The 24,807-nt window shown below is 38.9% G+C and overlaps 1 protein-coding gene across 1 annotated transcript in view; it reads left to right on the top strand.

Annotated features, from left to right (window-relative positions):
* tmem59l (transmembrane protein 59-like) overlaps positions 1–23,230 on the top strand; it is a 30,658-nt gene extending 7,428 nt beyond the window's left edge. Inside the window, exons 5-8 of the mRNA XM_061887763.1 lie at positions 11,735–11,840; positions 11,905–12,019; positions 12,089–12,206; positions 22,456–23,230. Coding sequence (XP_061743747.1) covers positions 11,735–11,840; positions 11,905–12,019; positions 12,089–12,206; positions 22,456–22,623 — 507 coding nt within the window. The 3' untranslated portion in view covers positions 22,624–23,230. The remainder of the gene's footprint in view (positions 1–11,734; positions 11,841–11,904; positions 12,020–12,088; positions 12,207–22,455) is intronic.
* The last annotated feature ends 1,577 nt before the right edge of the window (positions 23,231–24,807 follow it).

Raw genomic sequence — 24,807 nt, 5'->3', positions numbered from 1 at the left:
ACTTGACGCATCCTCGAGGGAATCGAACCCGGCATCACAATGCCGAACCGGCGTAACAAGTAACACAATAAGTAGATAAGGGATTTTCCAGAATTATACTAGTAAATGTGTCTAATAACATCTGAATCGCTCCCACTGCCGTCGCCTTTTTTAATTTATTCTTTTATTTATTTAGTGCTTCACTCTAACTTTCCTCAACCACGAATCTTTCATCCTCGATTCAAATTAATGAGGAAATCGTTGCTTTCTCGGTCCGAATCGCTCTCGCAGCTGGTGGCTATGATTGTAAACAATGTGAGGATGAGAAGAGCCCTACAACCCGTGACGTCACCCGCACATCGTCTGCTACTTCCGGTAAAGGCAAGGCTTTTTTATTAGCGACCAAAAGTTGCGAACTTTATCGTGGATGTTCTCTACTAAATCCTTTCAGCAAAAATATGGCAATATCGCAAAATGATCAAGTATGACTCACAGAATGGACCTGCTATCCCTGTTTAAATAAGAAAATCTCATTTCAATAGGCCTTTAAGTTGATGATTAAATAATTACAGCTTTTTTTTTTTTTTTGCAGGTTTAGCCTGCTTAGCTCACACAAACTTACTTTCAGACTTTGTCAGAACTTGAGGTTTAACGAGGTCGCAGTTCGAACGCCACGTTTCCTCAAAAATAAATCACCGCTCGCAAAAATGTTATTTTCGTAGTCGCACGGCTCGAAAAAGTCATCCGCTGTGAAATCCTTTATTTTCTTCGTCCTTTGGCCAAATAATCTACTGCACTAGATATTATGCACACCAAAATGAAGACCTTTGGCAGGCCAGCCTGCTCTCAGGAGTTCCTTCTTATTCTCAAAGTAGGTGAACCACCTAAAATCGGGTCAGTCTTGCCCAACCGCAGCCTGGCAAACTGGCCTCTGCATCCCTGGTCTCCCCTTTGGAGAATGTGCAAGGCAGCGAAATGAAAGGAGCGTGTGGGCAAGGGACAGCATTCGTGCACACCTCAGGACTGTAATGATATGGTGAGATGCGGCGTCCTCCAATAAAGACGCTGCAGATTTGTTTTGATTGGGACTGCTTGATGGATGTTTGCTTTCTCTGGCGGTGACGCGCAGGCCCGAGCAGATCGGAGGAAGTCAGGCTCCAGCGCAGGCGAGCTGGAGTTATGTTGGATAAATAGTGAGCACGGTATTGTCCCAGCATGCTCAAATGAGGTGGGCTTTTGACTGAGTGGTGTTTTATACTTGTACTTTATACCTACTCAGTGGCCTAGTGGTTAAAGTGTCCGCCCTAAGATCGGTATGTTGGGAGTTCAATCCCCGGCCGAGTCATACCAAAGACTATATAAAAATGGGACCCATTGCCTCCCTGCTTGGCACTCAGCATCAAGGGTTGGAATTGGGGTTTAAATCACCACAAATGATTCCCGGGGGGTGAACAAGGGGATGGGTCAAATGCAGAGGACAAATTTCGCCACACCTAGTGTGTGTGACAATCATTGGTACTTTAACTTTACTTTGTGCACAATTGCTCCTTTTCGCCGGTTATTGGTGACAACCAGAGGTGGGTAGTAACGCGCTACATTTACTCCGTTACATCTACTTGAGTCATTTTTGGGATAAATTGTACTTCTAAGAGTAGTTTTTATGCAACATACTTTTACTTGAGTATATTTATAGAGAACAAACGCTACTTTTACTCCGCTCCATTTATCTACAATCAGCTCGGTACCCGCTACTTTTTTTTTATCGATCTGTTAATGCACCCTTTGTTTGTTTTGTTTTTGTCAGACACTCATTCAAAGTAGGAAATACGCATGCCTGCGTTTCACCAATCACATGCAGTCACTGGTGACGTTGGACCAATCAAACAAAACCAGGCGGTCACGTGACCGTCACACATCGAATCCGACCTAAAAAGGTTGAAAAACTTATTCGGGTGTTACCATTTAGTGGTCAATTGTACGGAATATGTACTGTACTGTGCAATCTACTAATAAAAGTTTCAATCAATCAATCAAAAGTGTAAAGGAAAAAAGACACTTTTTATTTCAACCGTACTTCCCGTCAAAAGCCTAAAGACTGATCGCACAGTTCCTGTCTTCACAATAAAAGCGCCGCTCCATCGCGTCTGCGCTAACAAAATAAGAGTCTCCGAAAGCCAGCGCAAACAAGCTAGCAAGCTACGGAGTTTGCCGCCAATGTATTTCTTGTAAAGTGTATAAAAACGAATATGGAAGCTGGACAAATAAGATGCCAAAAACCAACGACTTTCATGTGGTATTAGACAGAAAAGAGGAACTTTTTTTCTCCTCCATTTGAAAATGTGGACATTATCAGCACTATACTGTCTAATTCCAATCAATACAAGTCAACAGAATCAGGTAATACACCAACTTCAATTCTTGTCTTCATGAAAGATAGGAATCTATATGTTAAACATGCATGTATATTCATTAAAACACCTTTAACATGTCAACAAAAACGGTAAAAAATATAAATGATATACTGTATATATGTTTATGTATGTATGTATGTATATATATATATATATGATATGTGTGTATGTATATTTATATATGAGGTAGATCAACTCGTCTTGGTCATTTATTAAGTAATTGATTAAGTTTAAAAATCTTATTGGGGTGTTACCATTTAGTGGTCAATTGTACGGAATATGTACTGTACTGTGCAATCTAATAATACTAGTTTCAACTGCCGCCTTGTCAGAAATAAACACAACAAAGCCAAAATAATGCACAAAGTCTACATTTAGTTGTGTATATTTGTCATAAAAGGTTTCAAAACGTACAGTATTGTCAGGCTTTCCCCTGACAGTTTGTCTATGTTTTAGTTTTTTCCTCTGCATTTGTCTGTTTCCTCTGTGTTCAGTGTCTCCTGTCTTTAGTTACTGTCTAGTGCTCTTATTTTGTCAGCTTCCTGTCTTGTTCCCTCAGTGCTGTGTTCCTCCTCAGCTGCGGCTGATTGGCACCTGGCCAAACCTCTTGCCAATCAGCCGGCTCCTATTTGTACTTGCTTTGTCTTGTGTCAGTTGCTGGATCATTGTATTGTCATTCGGACTTGTATTGTCGTTGCCACATATCACTCTTGTCGTGCTACCTGTCGTGTCGTTTGGTTACAGCTACTACCTGTCATGCTACATTTTGTCCTGGTTTTCGTAGTGGTAAGCTGTTTCTGTTAGCCATTAGTTAATTCCAGTTTTTCTGTTTGCTATCCTCTAGCTTCCATGCTAAAGTTCCTTTTTGTTTTCTAGATTCCAGTGCTAGCTCCCTTAGTTTGTTATTCCGCCCACGTGCTTGCTTTTTGTTTGTTCTTGTTCTATTATTTATATTAAATAATGTCTTCATATTCTATGCCTGCCTCCGTCTCTGCATTTTGGGGTTCGTCAACAACACATACCTCTGACAAGTATGTAACATAAAGTTAAAGGTAAAATCTCAACTTTTTCTTTGCAAACTTTTCAAAAGCACATGTTCCAAGTAGAACTAACAAATATTCATTAATTCTGGCACATTTAGACATATTTGTGACGGTTCGCTGGCATTGTGGTGCGGGTTCATTCTCTCAATTTTGCAGTCGGACTTGGACACAGCGTAAAGGTAAGAAATGATGATTTATTTATACTAAAAAACAGACTAAGAACAGAAAAAGTGGTACTAGGCACAAAAGGCAAAACGAACAGAACTAGCATGGGAGCTAGAAAGAACTAAAAGTGCTAGCATGTGAGCTAGAGAACAACCAAAGGATTAGTGCGGAGGCTAGCAAGGACAAAGATAGTTTTACCACAGTCGGGAATCAGCGTCGTCACCTGTTGCATAGAACAGAAACTAGGAAGCGAGGACGACTCAACTGAAAAGGCAAGCTTAAATAAGGAGAGTAATTAAAAACAGGTGTGAGTCCGGAAACAAGAAGCAGGTGGAACTCATGCGTGACTATGGCAACCAAACAAACAGTAACTAAGGAAGTCAAACACTAACAAGATGTGATACAAAAACGGAACAAAACCCAAATATGTCTTGATCCAGGCAGCGGATCATGACAATATGGCTTGTTTGATTTAGGAGTTATGCTTGAAACAACTTTTTATTGCTTCAAACAAGTTTTCTCTTGATTCTTAGAACAATACTGTCATATTGAGGTAAAAATTTTATTTTTGCACTTGCAAACGTTAGAATAGCATATCTTCAAAGTAGAACTCACAAAGATACATTTATATAGGCACATTTAAACATCTTGCATGTTTGGGTTAGGAGTTATCCTTGAAACTATTTTTTATTGCTTTAAACACGTTTTTTTTTTCTTCCGGATTCTAAGAACTATAATGTCATATTGAAATAAAAACTCAATTCTTGTATCTGTAAATCTTACAAAAGCACGTTTTATATAGATACAATAATAAATATACATTAATGCAGGCATATTTAAACATCGTGCATGTTTGGTTTAAGAGTTATTCTTGAAACAACGTTTTATTGCTTCAAACAAGTTTTCTCCAGATTTTAAGAACAAAACTGTTATATTGTGCTAAAACTCAATTTGTCGTTTGCAAATCTTACAAAAGCACATGTTCCAAATAGAACTATAGAATATACATTAACATGTTGCATGTTCGGTTTAGGAGTTATCTGGGAAAAAAAAGGTTATCGCTTAAAACGTGTTTTCTCCAGATTCTAAGAACAATACTGTCATATTGAGGTAAAAACTAAATATTTTATGTTTGCAAGCCTTACAAAAGCACATGTTCTAAGTAGAACTCCCAAATATACATTAATACAGGCATATTTAAACATCTTGCTTGTTTTTGTTTAGGAGTTATGCTTGAAACAACTTTTCATTGCTTCAAACAAGTTTTTTATCTGGATTCTATGAACGATACTATCATATTGAGGTAAAAATTATATTTTTACATTTGCAAACCTTACAAAAGTACATGTTCCAAGTAGAACTCACAATGATACAATAATACAGGAACATTTAAACATCTTGCATGTTTGGTTTAGAAGTTATCCTTGAAACAACTTTGTATTGCTTTAAACAAGTTTTCTCCGGATTCTAAGAACAATAGTCTTATATTGAGGTAAAAACTAAATTTTCATTTGCAAACCTTACAAAAGCACATGCTTCAAGTAGAAGTCACAAATATACATTAATACAGGCACATTTAAGCATCTTGCATGTTTGGTTTCGAAGTTATGCTTGTAACAACTTTTTATTGCTTCAAACAAGTTTTCTCCGGATTGTAAGAACGATACCATCATATTGAGGTAAAAATTCTATTTTTACATTTGCAAACCTTACAAAAGCACATTTTCTAAGTAGAACTCCCAAATATACAATAATACAGGAACATTTAAACATCTTGCATGTTTGGTTTCGGAGTTATGCTTGTAACAACTTTTTATTGCTTCAAACAAGTTTTCTCCGGATTCTAAGAACAATACTGTCATATGGAAGTAAACACTCAATTTTTATGTTTGCAAACTTTACAAAAGCTCATTTTCTAAATAGAACTCCCAAAGATACATTAATACAGGCATTTTTAACATATTGCACGTTTGGTTTATGAGTTATGCTTGAAACAACTTTTTATTGCTTCAGACAAGTTTTCTCTGGATTCTAAGAAAAATACTGTTATATTGAGGTAAAAATAACAATTTTGCGCTTACAAACATGACAAACGCATATGTTCCAAGTAGAACTCACAAATATACATTAATGCCGGCAAATTTAGACATATTGCATGTTTGGTTTAAGAGTTATCCTTGAAAAAACTTTTTATTGCTTCAAACAAGTTTTCTCCAGATTCCAAGAACAATACTGTCATATAAGGTAAAAACTAAATCTTTATGTTTGCAAACCTTACAAAAGCTTATGTTCTAAGTAGAACTCACAAGAGCAATGAGTGCAGGCATATTTAAACATCTTGCTTGTTCGGTTTAGGAGTAATCCTTGAAAAAACGTTTTATTGCTTCAAACAATTTTTCTCCAGATTCTAAGAACAATACTGTCATATTGAGGTAAAACTCAATTTGGTGTTTGCAAATCTTACAAAAGCACATGTTCCAAGTAGAACTAACAAATATACATTAATAATGCAGGCAAATTTAAACATATTGCATGTTCGGTTTAGGAGTTTTCCTTGAAAACAAATGTTATTGCTTCAAACGCGTTTTCTCCAGATTCTAAGAACAATACTGTCACAATGAAGTAAAAAATATTCATCTTTATGTTTGCAAACCTTACAAAAGCACATGTTCAAATTAGAACTCACACAGATACATTTATACAGGCAAATTTAAACATCTTGCATATTTGGTTTAGGGGTTATCTTTGAAACAACTTTTTATTACTTCAAACAAGTTTTCTTTAGATTCTAAGAACAATACTGTCATATTGAAGTAAAACAAATATATGCGTTTGCAAACCTTAAAAAAGCACAAGTTCCAAGTAGAACTCACAAAGATACAATAATACAGGCGTATGTAAACATTGTGTATGTTTGGTTTAGGAGTTATCCTTGAAACAGCTTTGTATTTACCATGAATTGATTAACGTGGACCCCGACTTAAACAAGTTGAAAAACTTATTCGGGTGTTACCATTTAGTGGTCAATTGTGCTGAATATGTACTGTACTGTGCAATCTACTAATAAAAGTTTCAATGAATCAATCAATGCCATTCTTGTCAAAGTTTGTTGTTGACGAACCCCAAGATGCAGAGAAGGAGGAAGGCATTTTGCAGGAAAACATGATTTAATTTAAAACACTAAGACAAAAACAAACAAAGGGTACAAACAAAAAGCGCGCACATGGGCGGATAACAAACAAAAAGAGCTAGCATGGGAACTAGAAAATTAACGGGGCTTAGCATGGAAGCTAGTAAAAACAAAAAGGCCTAGCGTGGAAGCTAGCAGGTCTCGAGCAGGAAACAGAAGTCGTACATGAAATATGAAAACAAACTTGGAAGCAGGGAACAAAAGGCCGTAAGCTATAAACCGCAATCAATTAAAGCTTACCACAACGCTGGATTGACAAAACACGATACGACAGGTAGCAACGACAAGAGCGATATCGACATAACAATAATCCAGCACTGACTGGAAGACGAAGAAGGTACAAATAGGAGTGGGCTGATTAACACCAGGTGTGGCCAGGTGCCAATCAGCTGCAGCTGAGGGGAAACAAAGCACTCAGGGAGACAAACAGGAAGCTGAACCAAAATAAGAGTGCTGACAGGAACAAAGGACAGGAAATACCAAACACACAGAGGAAAACCTAAAACACAAACAAACTGTCAGTGGCAAGCCTGACAATTCTGTGATTAACATCTTGAATTCATGATTAGCATGCTAATTAACAGCTAGCGTTTAGCATGCTTCTTACCAGCTCGCTAACTAGCAACATTGTAGTTGTTATCTAGGGATCAGTGCTCTAGTTGCCATCTAGTGATGAGCTTATACGCTCTTTTCCTTTTTGAATCATTAGGCCCAATTTAATGACAAACACAATTTGACTTATAAGTAGTTGGTTCCCGCTTTATCAGTTAGACTTAGACACACTTTGTTGATCCACAAGGGAAATTGTTCCACACAGAAGCTCAGTTTCAAAGGATGGAAAGGATAAAGGTATTATTAATTAGACTAAAAATGTACCATAGTAGCAAAATAAAACATAATATATATGTAATATTTACATATTATATTTTATATATATATATATATATATATATATATATATATATATATATATATATATATATATATATATATATATATATTGCAGCCCTTTGAGACACTAGTGATTTAGGGCTATATAAGTAAACATTGATTGATTGATTGATTGATATATATATATATATAGTTTCTAATATACTGTATACTGATATATGATATTATGGTACAATGTATACAACAGACAGTGTGGCGCAGTTGGGAGAGTGGCCGTGCCAGCAACCTGAGGGTTCCAGGTTCGATTCCCACCTTCTACCGACCTAGTCACGTCCGTTGTGTCCTTGAGCGAGACACAGTCGTGGTTAGGGCCTTGCATGGCAGCTCCCGCCATCAGTGTGTGAATGTGGAAATAGTGTCAAAGCGCTTCGAGTACCTTAAAGCATACTTGCCAACAATCCCGGATTTTCCGGAATACTCACGAAATTCAGCGCCTCTCCCGAAAACCTCCCGGGACAAATTTTCTCCCGAAATTCAAGCGGAGCTGGAGGCCACGCTCCCTCCAGCTCCATGCGGACCTGAGTGACGTGTCGACAGCCTGTTTTCCCATCCGCTTTCCCCCAGCATGCCTGTCCAATGATGTTATAACTGTAGAATGATTGAGGGCGAGTTCTTGGTTTCTAATGTGGGTTTATTGTTAGGCAGTTTCATTAACGCCCTCCCAGCGCGGCAACAACACACGACAACAGCAGTCCGTTTTCCTCTACCGTAAAGCAGTTCGTCTGCCGTAAACAGCAATGTTGTGACACTCTTAAACAGGACAATACTGCCATCTACTGTACATGCATATGGTTATAAAAACAAGGATGGACAATTCAACCCTTAACTCAACAATGAGTAGATGAGTGTTATGTGTGTGTAAATGTGTAAATAAATGAACACTGAGGACATATATATATATATATATATATATATATATATATATATATATATATATATATATATATATATATATATATGTACATGAAATACTTGACTTGGTGAATCTAGCTGTAAATATACTCCTCCCCTCTTAACCATGCCCCCCACCTCCCGAAATCGGAGGTCTCAAGGTTGGCAAGTATGCCTTAAAGGTAGAAAAGCGTTATACAAGTGTAACCCATTTACCATTTACAATACATAACAAATCACAATTACGGTGTACAATAATAGCTTGGGGGTGTTTGCCCTGGAAAAGGTTGACGGGCCCTGATGTAGATATTTACACATTCGCACCAGCAGGGAGCGCCAAACGTTAATAATAATTCAATCAATCAATCAATGTTTATTTATATAGCCCCAAATCACAAATGTCTCAAAGGACTGCACAAATCCTTACGACTACAACATCCTCGGAAGAACCCACAAAAGGGCAAGGAAAACTCACACCAAGTGGGCAGGGAGAATTCACATCCAGTGGGACGCCAGTGACAATGCTGACTATGAAAAACCTTGGAGAGGACCTCAGATGTGGGCAACCCCCCCCCCCCTCTAGGGGACCGAAAGCAATGGATGTCGAGCGGGTCCAACATGATACTGTGAAAGTTCAATCCATAGTGGCTCCAACACAGCCGCGAGAGTTCAGTTTAAAGCGGATCCAAGACAGCAGCGAGAGTCCCGTCCACAGGAGACCATCTCAAGCGGAGGCGGGTCAGAAATGTAGAGATGTCCCCAATCAATACAGGCGAGCGGTCCATCCTGGGTCCCGACGAGCGGTCCATCCTGGGTCTCGACTCTGGACAGCCAGTACTTCATCCATGGTTATCGGACCGGACCCCCTCCACAAGGGAGGGGGGGACATAGGAGAAAGAAAAGAAGCGGCAGATCAACTGGTCTAAAAAGGAGGTCTATTGAAAGGCTAGAGTATACAGATGAGTTTTAAGGTGAGACTTAAATGCTTCTACTGAGGTAACATCTCGAACTGTTACCGGGAGGGCATTCCAGAGTACTGGAGCCCGAACGGAAAACGCTCTATAGCCCGCAGACTTTTTTGGGGCTCTAGGAATCACTAATAAGCCGGAGTCTTTTGAACGCAGATTCCTTGCCGGGACATATGGTACAATACAATCGGCAAGATAGGATGGAGCTAGACCGTGTAGTATTTTATACGTAAGTAGTAAAACCTTAAAGTCACATCTTAAGTGCACAGGAAGCCAGTGCAGGTGAGCCAGTACAGGTGTAATATGATCAAACTTTCTTGTTCTTGTCAAAAGTCTAGCAGCCGCATTTTGTACCAACTGTAATCTTTTAATGCTAGACATGGGGAGACCCGAAAATAATACGTTACAGTAATCGAGACGAGACGTAACAAACGCATGGATAATGATCTCGGCGTCTTTAGTGGACAAAATGGAGCAAATTTTTGCGATATTACGGAGATGAAAGAAGGCCATTTTAGTAACGCTTTTAATATGTGACTCAAAGGAGAGAGTTGGGTCGAAAATAATAACCAGATTTTTTACCGAGTCACCTTGTTTTGTTATTTGGTTGTCAAATGTTAAAGTTGTATTATTAAATAGAGGTCGGTGTCTAGCAGGACCGATAATCAGCATTTCCGTTTTTTTGGCGTTAAGTTGCAAAAAGTTAGCGGATATCCATTGTTTAATTTCATTAAGACACGCTTCCAACTGACTACAGTCCGGCGTGTTGGTCAGATTTAGGGGCATGTAGAGTTGGGTGTCATCAGCATAGCAGTGAAAGCTAATACCGTATTTGCGTATGACGTCACCTAGCGGCAGCATGTAGATGCTGAAGAGTACAGGGCCAAGGACCGAACCCTGGGGAACTCCACACGTTACCTTAACATAGTCCGAGGTCACATTGTTATGGGAGACACACTGCATCCTATCAGTAAGATAAGAGTTAAACCAAGACAGGGCTGAGTCTGACATACCAATTCGTGTTTTGATGCGCTCTAATAAAATATTATGATCGACGGTATCGAAAGCAGCGCTAAGATCGAGGAGCAGCAACATAGATGACGCATCAGAGTCCATCGTTAGCAATAGATCATTAGTCATTTTTGCGAGGGCTGTCTCCGTGGAGTGATTTGCCCTGAAACCGGATTGAAAGGTTTCACATAGATTGTTAAACGCTAAGTGTTCATTTAGCTGCTCTGCAACAATTTTTTCGAGGATTTTCGAAATAAAGGGAAGGTGAGTTTACCATGAGGTCAGGATCGAGGTTAGGTCTTTTAAGGAGAGGATGAATAACCGCTTTTTTGAATGCTAGGGGAACAGTGCCCGAGGAAAGTGATAAGTTTATAATATTTAGCACTGATGGACCTAATAATACAAAAAGCTCCTTGATAAGTTTCCCAGGAAGTGGGTCAAGTAAACATGTTTGTTTTATTCCATTTACACGTTGTAACAATTCTTCTAATGTTATTTCATCAAAACGAGAGAAACTATTTTGGATATTTGAAGTATCCGCCGTATATACAATCGTGTCTGTGTTACTATAACCCCGTTGTAGCTGGGACGCATTGTCTTTAATCTCCTTTCTAATAAGTTCAATTTTCTTATTAAAAAACTTCATAAAGTCATCTGCCGAATGGGTGGAGCTACTGGAAGGAGTCCCTTGTTGGGTTAGCGATGCTACTGTACTAAACAAAAATTTTGGATCGTTTATATTAATGCGGATGAGATTTGAGTAATAATTAGCTTTAGCTAAGGTAAGCATGCGTTTATAAGTTATTAAACCATCACTCCATGCTTGATGGTGCACCTCAAGTTTAGTTGTGCGCCATTTGCGTTCCAGCTTTCTACATAATAATTTCTGAGCTCTAGCTTCAGTAAACCATGGCGTACGCCTTTTTGGAGCCTTTTTTAACTTCAGCGGTGCTATACTATCAATGGTTTCGCGCAGGGCGTTATTGAAGTTGTTAGTGAGGTTATCAATAGAGCCCACATACTTTGGGAACGGGGCCATTACCGAGGGCAGTAGGTCAGCAAGAGTCGTCATTGTGGCAGCATTAATATTGCATTAATTGCCACCATCTTCTTCCTCCTCCTCAGAGCCAACCAGAGATGGAGTACTCGCTGCCAGAGCTGCAGGCTCCTCGCTCCAACGTGGCCGACAGCCCTTGGCCCCAGGCGCACTCCCACACGCAGAAGCCTCACGGTGAGGACACATTTCCGGTGTATTTTATTCATAACGCGAGGTAACCCGTTCGTCTACTTTGAAGGCGTGAGGGGGCGTGGCGAGAGGGGAGGAGCCAAAGTAGGGAGCAGAGGCAAACACCAGGCGCAGCACGCGGAAGACGCGGCGTCCGAGCACGACTTCCTGGGCTGCATGTCCAGGTGAGTACGCCTTAACACAATCCCGTGCTCAAAACCAGGGGCCGACCTTAGTCTTCGTCTCCTTTCCAGACGTTCCGGTCTTCCTCGGTGGATTTTAGCGGCCTGCCTCTTCCTGTCCATCGTGGTCATGTTGTGGCTCAGCTGCGCCAGCCTGGTGACGGCGCCAGATCAGCACATCAAGACGCAGGTAGACTCAAAGCATACTTGCCAACCTTGAGACCTCCAATTTCGTGAGGTGAGGGGTGAGGGGGGCGTGGTTAAGAGGGGAGGAGTATATTTACATCTGCAATTCACCAACTCGAGTATTTCCTATATATATATATATATATATATATATATATATGTATAAATGTATATATATATACTGTATATATATATATATATATATATATATATATGTATATATGTATATATATATATATATATATATATATATATGTATATATGTATATATGTATATATATATATATATATATATGTATATATGTATATATGTATATATATATATATATATATATATATATATGTATATATGTATATATGTATATATATATATATATATATATATATATATATATATATATATATATATATATGTATGCATGTATGAAATACACAGTTGTTATACTAACTGTACTGTGCTTGCTGGTTACTAAAAAAAAAAAAAACACTTAACATGTAAATGCAACCCTATAACGCTATAGCCAACATTCACCAGGAGATGGCAACAGACAACATGGAATCACTCTGACGCTGTCGCCATGGCTGTAACTTCCTCGTTCTTCTGCTTCGTCTCCTTGTGTGTGCAGTTTTTTATTAAAATCTGTAGATGCTGTAACGTGATTGGGCAGGGAAGCTGTTTATATATTTGGAAAGCGGACGTGAAAACAGGCTGTCCCCACTCAGGTCCGCATGGAGCTGGAGGGGGCGCGGCCTCCAGCTCCGGCTGAATTTCGGGAGAAAATTTCTTCCGGGAGTTTTTCGGGAGAGGCGCTGAATTTCGAGAGTCTCCCGGAAATTCCGGGAGGGTTGGCAAGTATGACTCAAAGTAATAATAATAATAATAATAATAATAATAATAATAATAACCCTTGTGCGTCCCGAGGGTCCAAACTGTTCCTTATTATTCGGTTTGAAGGTTAGAGGTCTGAAAGTTTTTTCTAATTAATAAAATTGTAGTGTTTTTGATTGCATCGTTGTTAGACTAGGACAGGGTTTGGCAACCCAAAATGTTGATAGAGCCAAAAACAAAATGTGTGGAGCCGCAAAAATGTTATATATATTTTTTATTTTATTTATATAGTTCAGTTTCAGTTAATTTTGAACGTGCATACGATACAATGTATTGCATCACACAATTCCAGTTATTTCATTACAATACGTCTGAAAAGGAGTAGGAAGAAGCCAAGCTTATTTGATTTCATACCATAGCATTTTTTTCCAATTTCCTTGTTCTGTGTAACAGAAAAGTGAACAAACAAAAAATAAATAAATTATATACCATAGTAAGCAAATAAATATTAAAGGGGAACATTATCACCAAACCTATGTAAGCGTCAATATATACCTTGATGTTGCAGAAAAAAGACCATGTATTTTTTTAACCGATTTCCGAACTCTAAATGGGTGAATTTTGGCAAATTAAACGCCTTTCTGTTTATCGGTCTTTTAGCGATGACGTCAGAACGTAACGTCACCGAGGTAATACACCCGCCATTTTTATTTTCACATTACAAACACCGGGTCTCAGCTCTGTTATTTTCCGTTTTTTCGACTATTTTTTGGAACCTTGGAGACATCATGCCTCGTGTGTCTGTTGTCGGAGGGTGGAACAACACTAACAGGGAGGGATTCAAGTTGCACCACTGGCAAGAAATCTGCCGCCAGACCCCCATTGAAGGTAGCAAAGTGTCTTCACATTTGACCGGCGATGCTAAGACAGACGTGGCACAGAGATGTATGGATAACCTGCAGATGCATTTGCAACGATTAAGTCAACGAAATCACAAAGGTGAGTTTTGTTGATGTTGACTTATGTGCTAATCAGACATATTTGGTCACGGCATGACTGCCAGCTAATCGATGCTAACATGCTATTTACGCTAGCTGTATGTACATTTGAAACTACATACCCATATTTAATGCGAAACAAACACTTACCAATCGACGGATTTAAGTTGCCCCTGTGTCACAAGATGGGAAAGTCCTGATCGTTTGGTCCGCACATTTTACCGGCGATGCTAATAAGGCACCCATGCTATGGGCCACTTCATTAGGTACACCCACGCTATGGCCGAATAGCGTCAATAGCTATTCGCTCAATAGCTTCAATTTCTTCTTCAATTTCGTTTTCGCTATCTGCCTCCATACTCCGACCATCCGTTTCAATACATGCGTAATCTGTTGAAACGCTTAAACCGCTGAAATCCGAGTCTGAATCCGAGCTAATGTCGCTATATCTTGCTGTGCTAACCGCCATGTTGTTTGTATTGGCAGCCCTGTATGACGTCACAGGGAAATGGATAGTGGTTTCGAAGATAGCGAAGACAAGGCACTTTAAAGCTTTATTTAGGGATATTCAGGGACTGGTAAAATTTTGAAAAAAACTTCCAAAAATACAACAAGCCACTGGGAACTGGTTGTTATTGTTTTTAACCCTTTTGAAATTGTGATAATTTTCCCCTTTAAATAGATAATCTTTGTATCAATAATAATAATTTAAAAAAGGGTTTAAGATCCACCCATTTTCTTCTATCACGTGTCCCTTTTTGGGTGGCGGGGGGTCGCTGGAGACTATCTCAGCTGCATTAAGATGTTCATCCTAATTCTTATTCTGTGTACTTTGTGAACACTTGTAGTTTGAATAGTCTCTTAAACTCAGTCATATTGGTGCTTTGTTTGATTTCTTTGGTTAATCCATTCCATATTTGAATTCCACATACATTCATCCATCCATTTTCTACCGCTTGTCCCTTTTGGGGTCGCTTGGGGTGCTGGAGCCCACCTCAGCTGCATTCGGGCGGAAGGCGGGGTAAACCCTGGACAAGTCGCTACCTCATCGCAGGGCCAACACAGATAGACAGACAACATTGTGAAGTGAAGTGAATTATATTTATATAGCGCTTTTCTCTAGTGACTCAAAGCGCTTTACATAGTGAAACCCAATATCTAAGTTACATTTAAAGCAGTGTGGGTGGCACTGGGAGCAGGTGGGTAAAGTGTCTTGCCCAAGGACACAACGGCAGTGACTAGGATGGTGGAGGCGGGAATCGAACCTGCAACCCTCAAGTTGCTGGCACGGCCGCTCTACCAACCGAGCTATGCCGCCCCACATTCACACTCACATTCACACCCATCCATCCATTTTCTACCGCTTATTCCCTTTCGGGGTCGCGGGGGGCGCTGGCGCCTATCTCAGCTACAATCGGGCGGAAGGCAGGGTACACCCTGGACAAGTCTCCACCTCATCGCAGGGCCAACACAGATAGACAGACAACATTCACACACTAGGGACCATTTTTAGTGTTGCCAATCAACCTATCCCCAGGTGCATGTCTTTGGAGGTGGGAGGAAGCCGGAGTACCCGGAGGGAACCCACGCAGTCACGGGTAGAACATGCAAACTCCAAACAGAAAGATCCCGAGCCCAGAATTGAACCCCAGGACTACTCAGGACCTTCGTGTAATACAAAAACGAAATCTGTCCGGAGCCGCAAAAATGATATATAGTTTTCTTATTTTATTTATATAGTTTATTTTCGGTTTATTTCGAACATGCATACGATACAAAGTCATTCATCACACAGTTCCAGTTAGTTCATTACAGCACGTCCGAAAAGGAGGAGGAAGAAGCTGAGTTTATTTGATTTCATACCATGGCAATTTTACCCAAATTTCTTGTCCTCTGTAACAGAACAGTGTACAAATAAATAATATACCATAGTAAGCAAACAAATATTAAATAGATAATCTTTGTATCAATAATTTTAAAAAAAAGGGTTCAAGATGTTCTGTGTACTTTGGGAACACTTGTAGTTTGAACCGTCTCTTAAAGTGCATCATATTGGTGCTTTGTTTGATTTCTTTGGTTAATCCGTTCCATAATTTAATTCCACATACAGATATGCTTAAATATATGTGTAAATAATTGTTTTTTTAAACATTCTAATTGGTTATGAAAGTGTATAAATAAGCTAAGTAAACACGGTTAATAATAAAATAACAATATAAAGTGTTTTTGTTCAGCATTTTCTATTACAAAAGTGTAAACCCCCCCCGACAAAATAACAGACAATAAGGTGCATTTATGTCCAACACATCAGTTTGTTAGCATGCTAAGCGCTCATACAAGTGTAAAAGGAAGCCAAACGCTGTCAATCCCAACAAAAAAACTGGCATTTACTGTAATGACGAAGCAGTAATGCAAATGTGCATCTCACTTTTTCAAACACTTGTTCAGTTTTCAGTTCAGTTTCAGTTTATTTGGAACATGCATATGATACAATGTAATGCATCACACATTTCCAGTTGTTGCATTACTGCACGTCGGAAAAGGAGTAGAAAGAAGCTGAGCTTATTTGATCCTACGACTTTTCATACCATAGCAATTTAATCAAATTTCCTTGTCCTCTGTAACAGAACAGGGAATGCATAAATATTAAATAAATAATATACCATAGTAAGCAAACAAATATTAAATAAAAAATCTTTGTCTCAAAAAAAAAGGGTTCAAGATGTTCATCATAATTATTGTTCTGTGTACTTTGTGAACTCTTGTAGTTTGAACAGTCTCTTAAATCAATGTGGTGCTTTCTTTGATTTTTTTGGTTAATCCATTCCATAATTGAACTCCAAATCCAGATATGCTAAAGATTTTAAGTGTTGTACGAGTTTACAGATGTTTTAAATTTGATTTCATATGCCTGATTAGCACTCCACACGAGTCGATAACATCAACAAAGCTCACTTTTGTGTATTAACCCACAGCTTAAAAGCTTTGGTGGACAAAATGAGACAAAGAAGGAGTGGCAGGGAGAAAGTTGTACATGTAAACAAACTACAGTGAGTTCAAGGACCGCCAAAATTAGTAGGACAAAACAGCACTCGCCACATACTCTCGTCAGTTGTTTTTTTTTCAATCAATCAATCAATGTTTACTTATACAGCCCTAAATCACTTTTTGATTGATTGATACTTTTATTAGTAGATGGCACAGTACAGTACATATTCCGTACAATTGACCACTAAATAGTAACACTCTAATACACTTTTCAACTTGTTTAAGTTGGGTTCCACGTTAATCAATTCTTGGTATTCATGGTAGTGAAGCATGTTTAATATAAACAGTGGGATTTCTAACAATTAGGAAGGTTTGTGTCATGTTTTTCCCGCAACAGAAACTATATTAAAACAAAAAATATATTTCCCCCCGTCTTTTTCCAGTTTCATACATTTTTGAAAAAGCTCAATTGAGCCATTAGGGCAGATATAAACAAAGTATACACACCCCACCGACTCCCATTTTAAGTGCTATTTTTCACACACTGGTATATTACCATGCTTTTTCCATGAAAACCGAATGAGTCTCATTTTTGCTGATTGAAAAATAAGAAAATATTTTTTGGGCCTTTTAATCACGCCTCTTAACCAACAGATGGCGCCAGAAAACCATGAGCATAAATCTCAGCGTTTTGATGATTGTCAATGAGTTAAACTGCCAATAAACTGCTGAAATGCAATGTTTTGTAAACATAACATGGCTAATATATACAATCTATTATATACACAACATGGCTAATACATACAATCCATTATGTACACAACATGGCTGATATATACAATGAATTATACACAAAGCATGGCTGACATATGCGATGTATTACAATGTATCAAAATCGGTGTTGTCATGAATTATTTATTTGTTGAAGGCTTTAATTAGCCAAACATAAAATATTGAACTCTTCAACTTATTTTTTTTTTTTTGAAATATTGCATATATAGCATTTTCCCATTGGTTATAAAATATTTTTAAAAAAGACATAAAAATAGTAAAAACAAATACTTTTTATAAATAGATAGATCTGAAATTATTGGAATGATTATTAATTAGTAATAATTAGTTGCTGACTTATGACACTAATGAGCGAATCCCTCTTGGATCCTAAGAGTGAATGTGTGTAATCAATCTTCAGGTCGCACAACAGTTGCTGCAATATTAAAGCGCTCAGTGTCAATTATTGCAGTATTTTTTTACCGGAGTTATTATTATTAATTACTACGTTATTAAACAAAGGAATAGTATTAATAACTGCAATTTTAAAGCGCTCAGTATTAATTAATGCATTATTACTACCTGAATTATTATTAATTACTACATTATTACCCGACGGATAAGTATTCTTTACTGCAATATTAAAGTGCTCATTACTAATTATTGCATTATTATTACGTGAATGATTATTTTTAATTACTACATTATTAAAGAAGGGATTATTATTTATTATTGCATTATTAAAGCGCTCAATGTCAATTATTGCATTATTATTACTTGAAGGATTATTTTTAATTACTACATTGGGGATTAGTATTAATAACTGCATTATGAAAGTGCTCAGTATTAATTATTGCATTATTATTACCTGAATGATTATTATTAATTACTACATTATTAAACAATGAATTATTATTAATTACTACATTATTAAACAAAGGATTAGTATTCATTACTGCATTATTAAAGCGCTCAGTGTCAATTACTTCTTTATTAGTACATTAATTATTATTATTATTATTAATATTTACTTCATTAATAAACGAGGGATTAGTATTAATTATTGCATTGTTACACAACTTGTACTATATTAAGTATTGCAGAATACTTACATTGGTGGTCAGTATGAACTATTGCTTTATTATTACATGAGTGATTAATATCAATTAGTTCATTTTTACATGAGTGATCAGTATTCATTACTGCATTATTGCATGAGTGCTTTGTGGTTTACAATTTGAGAGCTAGTATTAATTACTACATCGCTTCATAACATCATTACATGGGTGCTTAGTATTAGTTACTGCAATATTATTACATGAATGCCCAGTATTTATTACATCATTACATGAGTGCTAACTGTAGATTAATAAATGCATTACTATTACATCAATCAATCAATCAATGTTTATTTATATAGCCCCAAATCACAAATGTCTCAAAGGACTGCACAAATCATTACGACTACAACATCCTCGGAAGAACCCACAAAAGGGCAAGGAAAACTCACAGGGAGAATTCACATCCAGTGGGACGCCAGTGACAATGCTGACTATGAGAAACCTTGGAGAGGACCTCAGATGTGGGCAACCCCCCCCCTCTAGGGGACCGAAAGCAATGGATGTCGAGCGGGTCTAACATGATACTGTGAAACACAGCCGCGAGAGTTCATTTCAAGCGGATCCAAGACAGCAGCGAGAGTCCCGTCCACAGGAGACCATCTCAAGCGTAGGCGGATCAGCAGTGTAGAGATGTCCCCAACCGATACAGGCGAGCGGTCCATCCTGGGTCCCGACGAGCGGTCCATCCTGGGTCTCGACTCTGGACAGCCAGTACTTCATCCATGGTCTGCTTTTTGATTGATTGATACTTTTATTAGTAGATTGCACAGTACAGTACATATTCCGTACAATTGACCACTAAATGGTAACACCCCAATAAGTTTTTCAACTTGTTTAAGTCGGGGTCCACGTTAATCAATTCATGGTAATGGTCATCGGACTGGACCCCCTCCACAAGGGAGGGGGGACATAGGAGAAAGAAAAGAAGCGGCAGATCAACTGGTCTAAAAAGGAGGTCTATTTAAAGGCTAGAGTATACAGATGAGTTTTAAGGTGAGACTTAAATGCTTCTACTGAGGTAGCATCTCGAAATGTTACCGGGAGGGCATTCCAGAGTACTGGAGCCCGAACGGAAAACGCTCTATAGCCCGCAGACTTTTTTTGGGCTCTAGGAATCACTAATAAGCCGGAGTCTTTTGAACGCAGATTTCTTGCCGGGACATATGGTACAATACATTCGGCAAGATAGGCTGGAGCTAGACCGTGTAGTATTTTATACGTAATTAGTAAAACCTTAAAGTCACATCTTAAGTGCACAGGAAGCCAGTGCAGGTGCCCAGTGTTATGTATTACATCATTACATGAGTACTTTCTATTATTATGTGGATTTATTATTAGCCAGTTTCATTAACGTCATCCCAGCGCGGTAACAACAGCAGTCACGTTTTCGTCTGCCGTAAACAGCAATGTTGTGACACTCTTAAACAGGACAATATTGCCATCTACTGTACATGCACCACAACACCTCCAGGCAACTTCAACCCTTTACTAATACCCTCCTCCATTCACATCCCATCTCCCCAGATTGTAAATAACCTAAAGTAAATAATCGAATGTATTTCTAATGTATATACTTGTTCTTATGCTATCTGAACTCACTATGTTCTCTGCTGGCTGTACATATCCTACTAAGTAAGACCTACACTGTTTCAATGTCCATTTCTCTGTTGATGCAATTGTTGATGACTGAAGTTCTGATATCAACCAAAGCTCCTCATCCCACCCCCCGGATTGTAAATAATGTAAATAATTCAATGTACATACTATGATGATTAACTTGTGTGATGACTGTATTAAGCTAATAGTATATATTTGTACCATGAATTGATTAACGTGGACCCCGACTTAAACAAGTTGAAAAACTTATTCGGGTGTTACCATTTAGTGGTCAACTGTACGGAATATGTACTGTACTGTGCAATCTACTAATAAAAGTATCAATCAATCAATCATGCATATGTGACAATACTCCACCCCCAACCACGCCCCGCCCCCAATCACCAAGCTGCTTGGCAATTTCTCCTGAGACCTTTCCATCCTTGTGGAGTTGTACAATTTTGTCTCTGGTGTCTTTGGACAGCTCTTTGCTCCTAGCCATGCTGAATGTTTGGGTCTTACTGATTGTATGGGGTGGACAGGTGTCTTTATGCAGCTAACGACCTCACACAGGTGCATCTGATTCAGGATCATACAGTGGAGTGGAGGAGGACTTTTAAAATGGGACTAACAGGTCTTTGAGGGTCAGAATTCCAGCTGATAGACAGGTGTTCAAATAGTTATTTTCAGCTGTAACACACGAATAAATTGTTAAAAAATCATAAATTATGATTTCTGGATTTTTTTTTTTTAGGTTATCTCTCATACAGTAGACATGCACCTACCGTGAAAATTTCAGACCCCTCCATGATTTTTAAGATTAGATTAGATTAGATAGTACTTTATTTTATTCCGTCAGGAGAGTTCCTTCAGGAAAATAAAAATTTTCAGCACAATCCCATTCAAGATCAGACAAACATTACAGGGAGACAGAACAGGATCGCTGACGGGTCTGCCGGCTTCCAGCGCCCCTTACAAAAAAGATGAGATACAGGTAAACAAGGATGGGGAATAGAAGATTAAAACAAAATAAAAAAAATCGGTCTTAACCTGGGCCCTGGAGAGGGGGTGCAGACTGAGGCCAAGGGAAAAAACAACAACTCATAGACATAGTACACATGTAAGAGGGAAACATCAAACATCAAAGAACACAGAGGACATTAAAGACATTAAAGCAGCAGATACAACCAGACACTTCTACATACAGCTATGAATAAAAAGTAAAAGAAACATATCCACTGCGGTGGCCTCTGCGGTGTTCCACGCCATCATCCGCTGGGGTGGAGGGAGCATGGCCAGAGACAGAAGCAGACCCAACAAAGCAACCAAGACAGCCGACTCCACTCTCGGTCAGTGTCCAGTCCGCATGGATGAGCGAGGATACGTCCAAGGTGACTGAGGTGTCCGACACCTGCTCACCCAGCCAAGAGACCGCGAAGACTCTCCGTCCCAGCGCTCAGTGCTAGCTCTGCAGCCCTGTCCCCTCATCCGCATCTCCTCCAGTCCCTCCAAACAGAGTCCGGTGTGGCAGACACCCAGCAGCTGGTCTTCATGGCCAAAAGGCTCCCGGGAGGCAGATCCAGAAGTGCCCAAAAAAAGCACCACAGAGGTCACAAAAGTGGCACCTCTTGTCACACAGTCCCAAACAGTCCCGTAACAAAAAGCAAAAAAACATATAATAAGACATGAAAACAAGAGGGAAACACAAAAGGATGACACAAGAGCACAGAGCTCCTGCCTACAGCAGCGCCATCTTAGGAAAAAAAAGTGGGAGAACTTGCAAAATAACAGGGCGTTCAAATACTTATTTCTTAACTGTATGGAGCTCTAAATCACAAGTGTCTCAAAGGGCTGCACAAGCCACAACGACATCCTCTGCTCAGATCCCACATAATTATATTATATAATTAATTTCTTGTTTCCCCTTGTTTTCTTTTTTTTTGTTCCCAGCTGAGCATCAACGGGGATAAGGAGTTCCTGGAGCACCACAAGGTGAACCCGTACCACCTGAGTCCTCTGCTGGCCGTCAGCGTCAAGAAGGCGCCGGAGATGGACGACGACGACCAGGAGGCGGGGCCTCTGCCCGTGAAGGTGGACCTCAACAACACCCGCGTGTAAGACGCCCTTACAAAACACGATGAAGCACTGGATTTTCTTAAAAAACCAAACAAAAAAAAAACCCCACATCATTTTAAAGCAGCATGGCACCCCGCAGTTCATCGGACAGACTTTGGAGAGTTAATCTCGTCATCCCTGCTAACATATAAAGCACTTCCACATCTTTTGCCTCATTGGAAATAGAAGGAAATGAAAGTGTATTTATTGTGTGGTTGAAGTGCCATGCATCGCCTGTAAAATACATTGTAACCTAAACTGGAGGAAGACTTATTTGCTTATACTGTTGTATTATTATAATTAGAATTATTATTATTCCCATCATGTTATTGCTCTTCCAGCTGTAGGATTATTTTCAATGTGTCAGCACATTATGTACTGAATAGACAACTTTTTTTTTTTTTTTTTAGTTAGAAGCAGAGTTGCGCAGTCGTAGAGACGTTTTATTAAATTAGTTAGTGCTTTTTATGACGTCCTGTAACACTTTTTTTTTTTTTTTTTTTTTTTTAGATAGCAGGCTGTGAAATAAATCGTGCATGCGAAATTTGAAGCTCCTTCGGCCATTCATGGATTTGCACTGTAGCTTCGTTTACTTTTTTCCACCCCCCCCCCCCCCCCCCCCCCGCTCCTATTTGCTGTTGAAACATGCTTGGAATGTGTAATATAACAGTAATAAAAGTAGTGTATGCCAATATCGTCACGAGGACTTCTCGAGAAGAAGGAAATGACAAAATACGATGTATGGTTTGTTTCCTTTTTACTGCTCTGTTCATTTTCACAGAGAGGATAAATTGCAACATAATAAAGTGTTTTCGTCGGTGTTGTTTCGGTACATTTTTTATTCTGGGGAGAGACTATTTGTGATGATAGCCATAGAGTAGGAAATGGACTTTATTGTGACGGGTAATGTTTGATACCCCTGATAATTGCAGTATAAAACCCTATCAAGTGACAGAATTACTGCTTTTTAACCCTTGTATGACACATTGTAGCGTTAATTAAGTTTTATTCAAATAGTTCTGGTCATCATTTGTAGTTAAAGTAAGACAAAAATATTTTTCTTTAAATTTTGTGTTCTTTTACTTAAAAAGCGACTGTACAGTGAGTTAAAAGGCCTACTGAAATGAGATTTTCTTATTTAAACGGGAATAGCAGGTCCATTCTATGTGTCATACTAGATCATTTCGCGATATTGCCATATTTTTGCTGAAAGGATTTAGTAGAGAACATCCACGATAAAGTTCGCAACTTTTGGTCGCTAATAAAAAAGCCTTGCCTGTACCGGAAGTAGCAGACGGTGTGCGCGTGACGTCACGGGTTGTAGGGATCCTCACATCCTCGCATTGTTTATAATCATAGCCTCCAGCAGCAAGAGCTATTCGGACCGAGAAAGCGACGATTTCCCCATTAATTTGAGCGAGGATGAAAGATTTGTGGATGAGGAAAGTTAGAGTGAGGCATTTGAAAAAAAAAAAGTGGTAGCGTTTCAGATGTAATTAGACACATTTACTAGGATGATTCTGGAAAATCCCTTATCTGCTTATTGTTTTAATAGTGTTTTAGTGAGATTGTAAAGTCATACCTGAAAGTCGGATGGCTGCGGTGAACGCCAGTGTCTCTGAGAGAAGCCAATGGAGGAGCCAAGATCACGGATGCCTTTTTGACAGCTACAGGAGGAGGTTCCATAATCTACTGAAGTCTCCGGTAAGAGCTGACTTAATATCACAATTTTCCCATCCAAAAACTTGCTGGTTGACGTAGAGAACCATGTTCGCTTGACCGCTCTGTGTTAAAGCTCCACAGCAAAGAAACACCGGCTGTGTCTCGGTGCTAAAGGCAGCTGCAATCCACCAACAGCATTCTTATTTATAGTCTCCATTATTAATTGAACAAATTGCAAAAGATTCAGCAACACGGATGTCCAAAATACTGTGTAATTATGCGATGAAAAGAGATGACTTTTAGCCGTGTGTGGTGCTGGGCTGATATGTCCGCTGCAACCCGAGACGTGACGCGCACGCGTCATCATTCCGCGACGTTTTCAACAAGAATTTAAAATTGCAATTTAGTAAATAAAACCGGCCGTACTGGCATGTGTTGCAATGTTAATATTTCATCATTGATATATAAACTATCAGACTGCGTGGTGGGTAGTAGTGGGTTTCAGTAGGCCTTTAAAAGCAGTAC

The sequence above is a fragment of the Nerophis ophidion genome, linkage group LG26, assembly GCF_033978795.1.
Source record: "Nerophis ophidion isolate RoL-2023_Sa linkage group LG26, RoL_Noph_v1.0, whole genome shotgun sequence".
Lineage (NCBI taxonomy): Eukaryota > Metazoa > Chordata > Actinopteri > Syngnathiformes > Syngnathidae > Nerophis > Nerophis ophidion.
The sequence above is the reverse complement of the archived record's forward strand: the minus strand, read 5'-3'. Positions and strand labels throughout refer to the sequence as shown.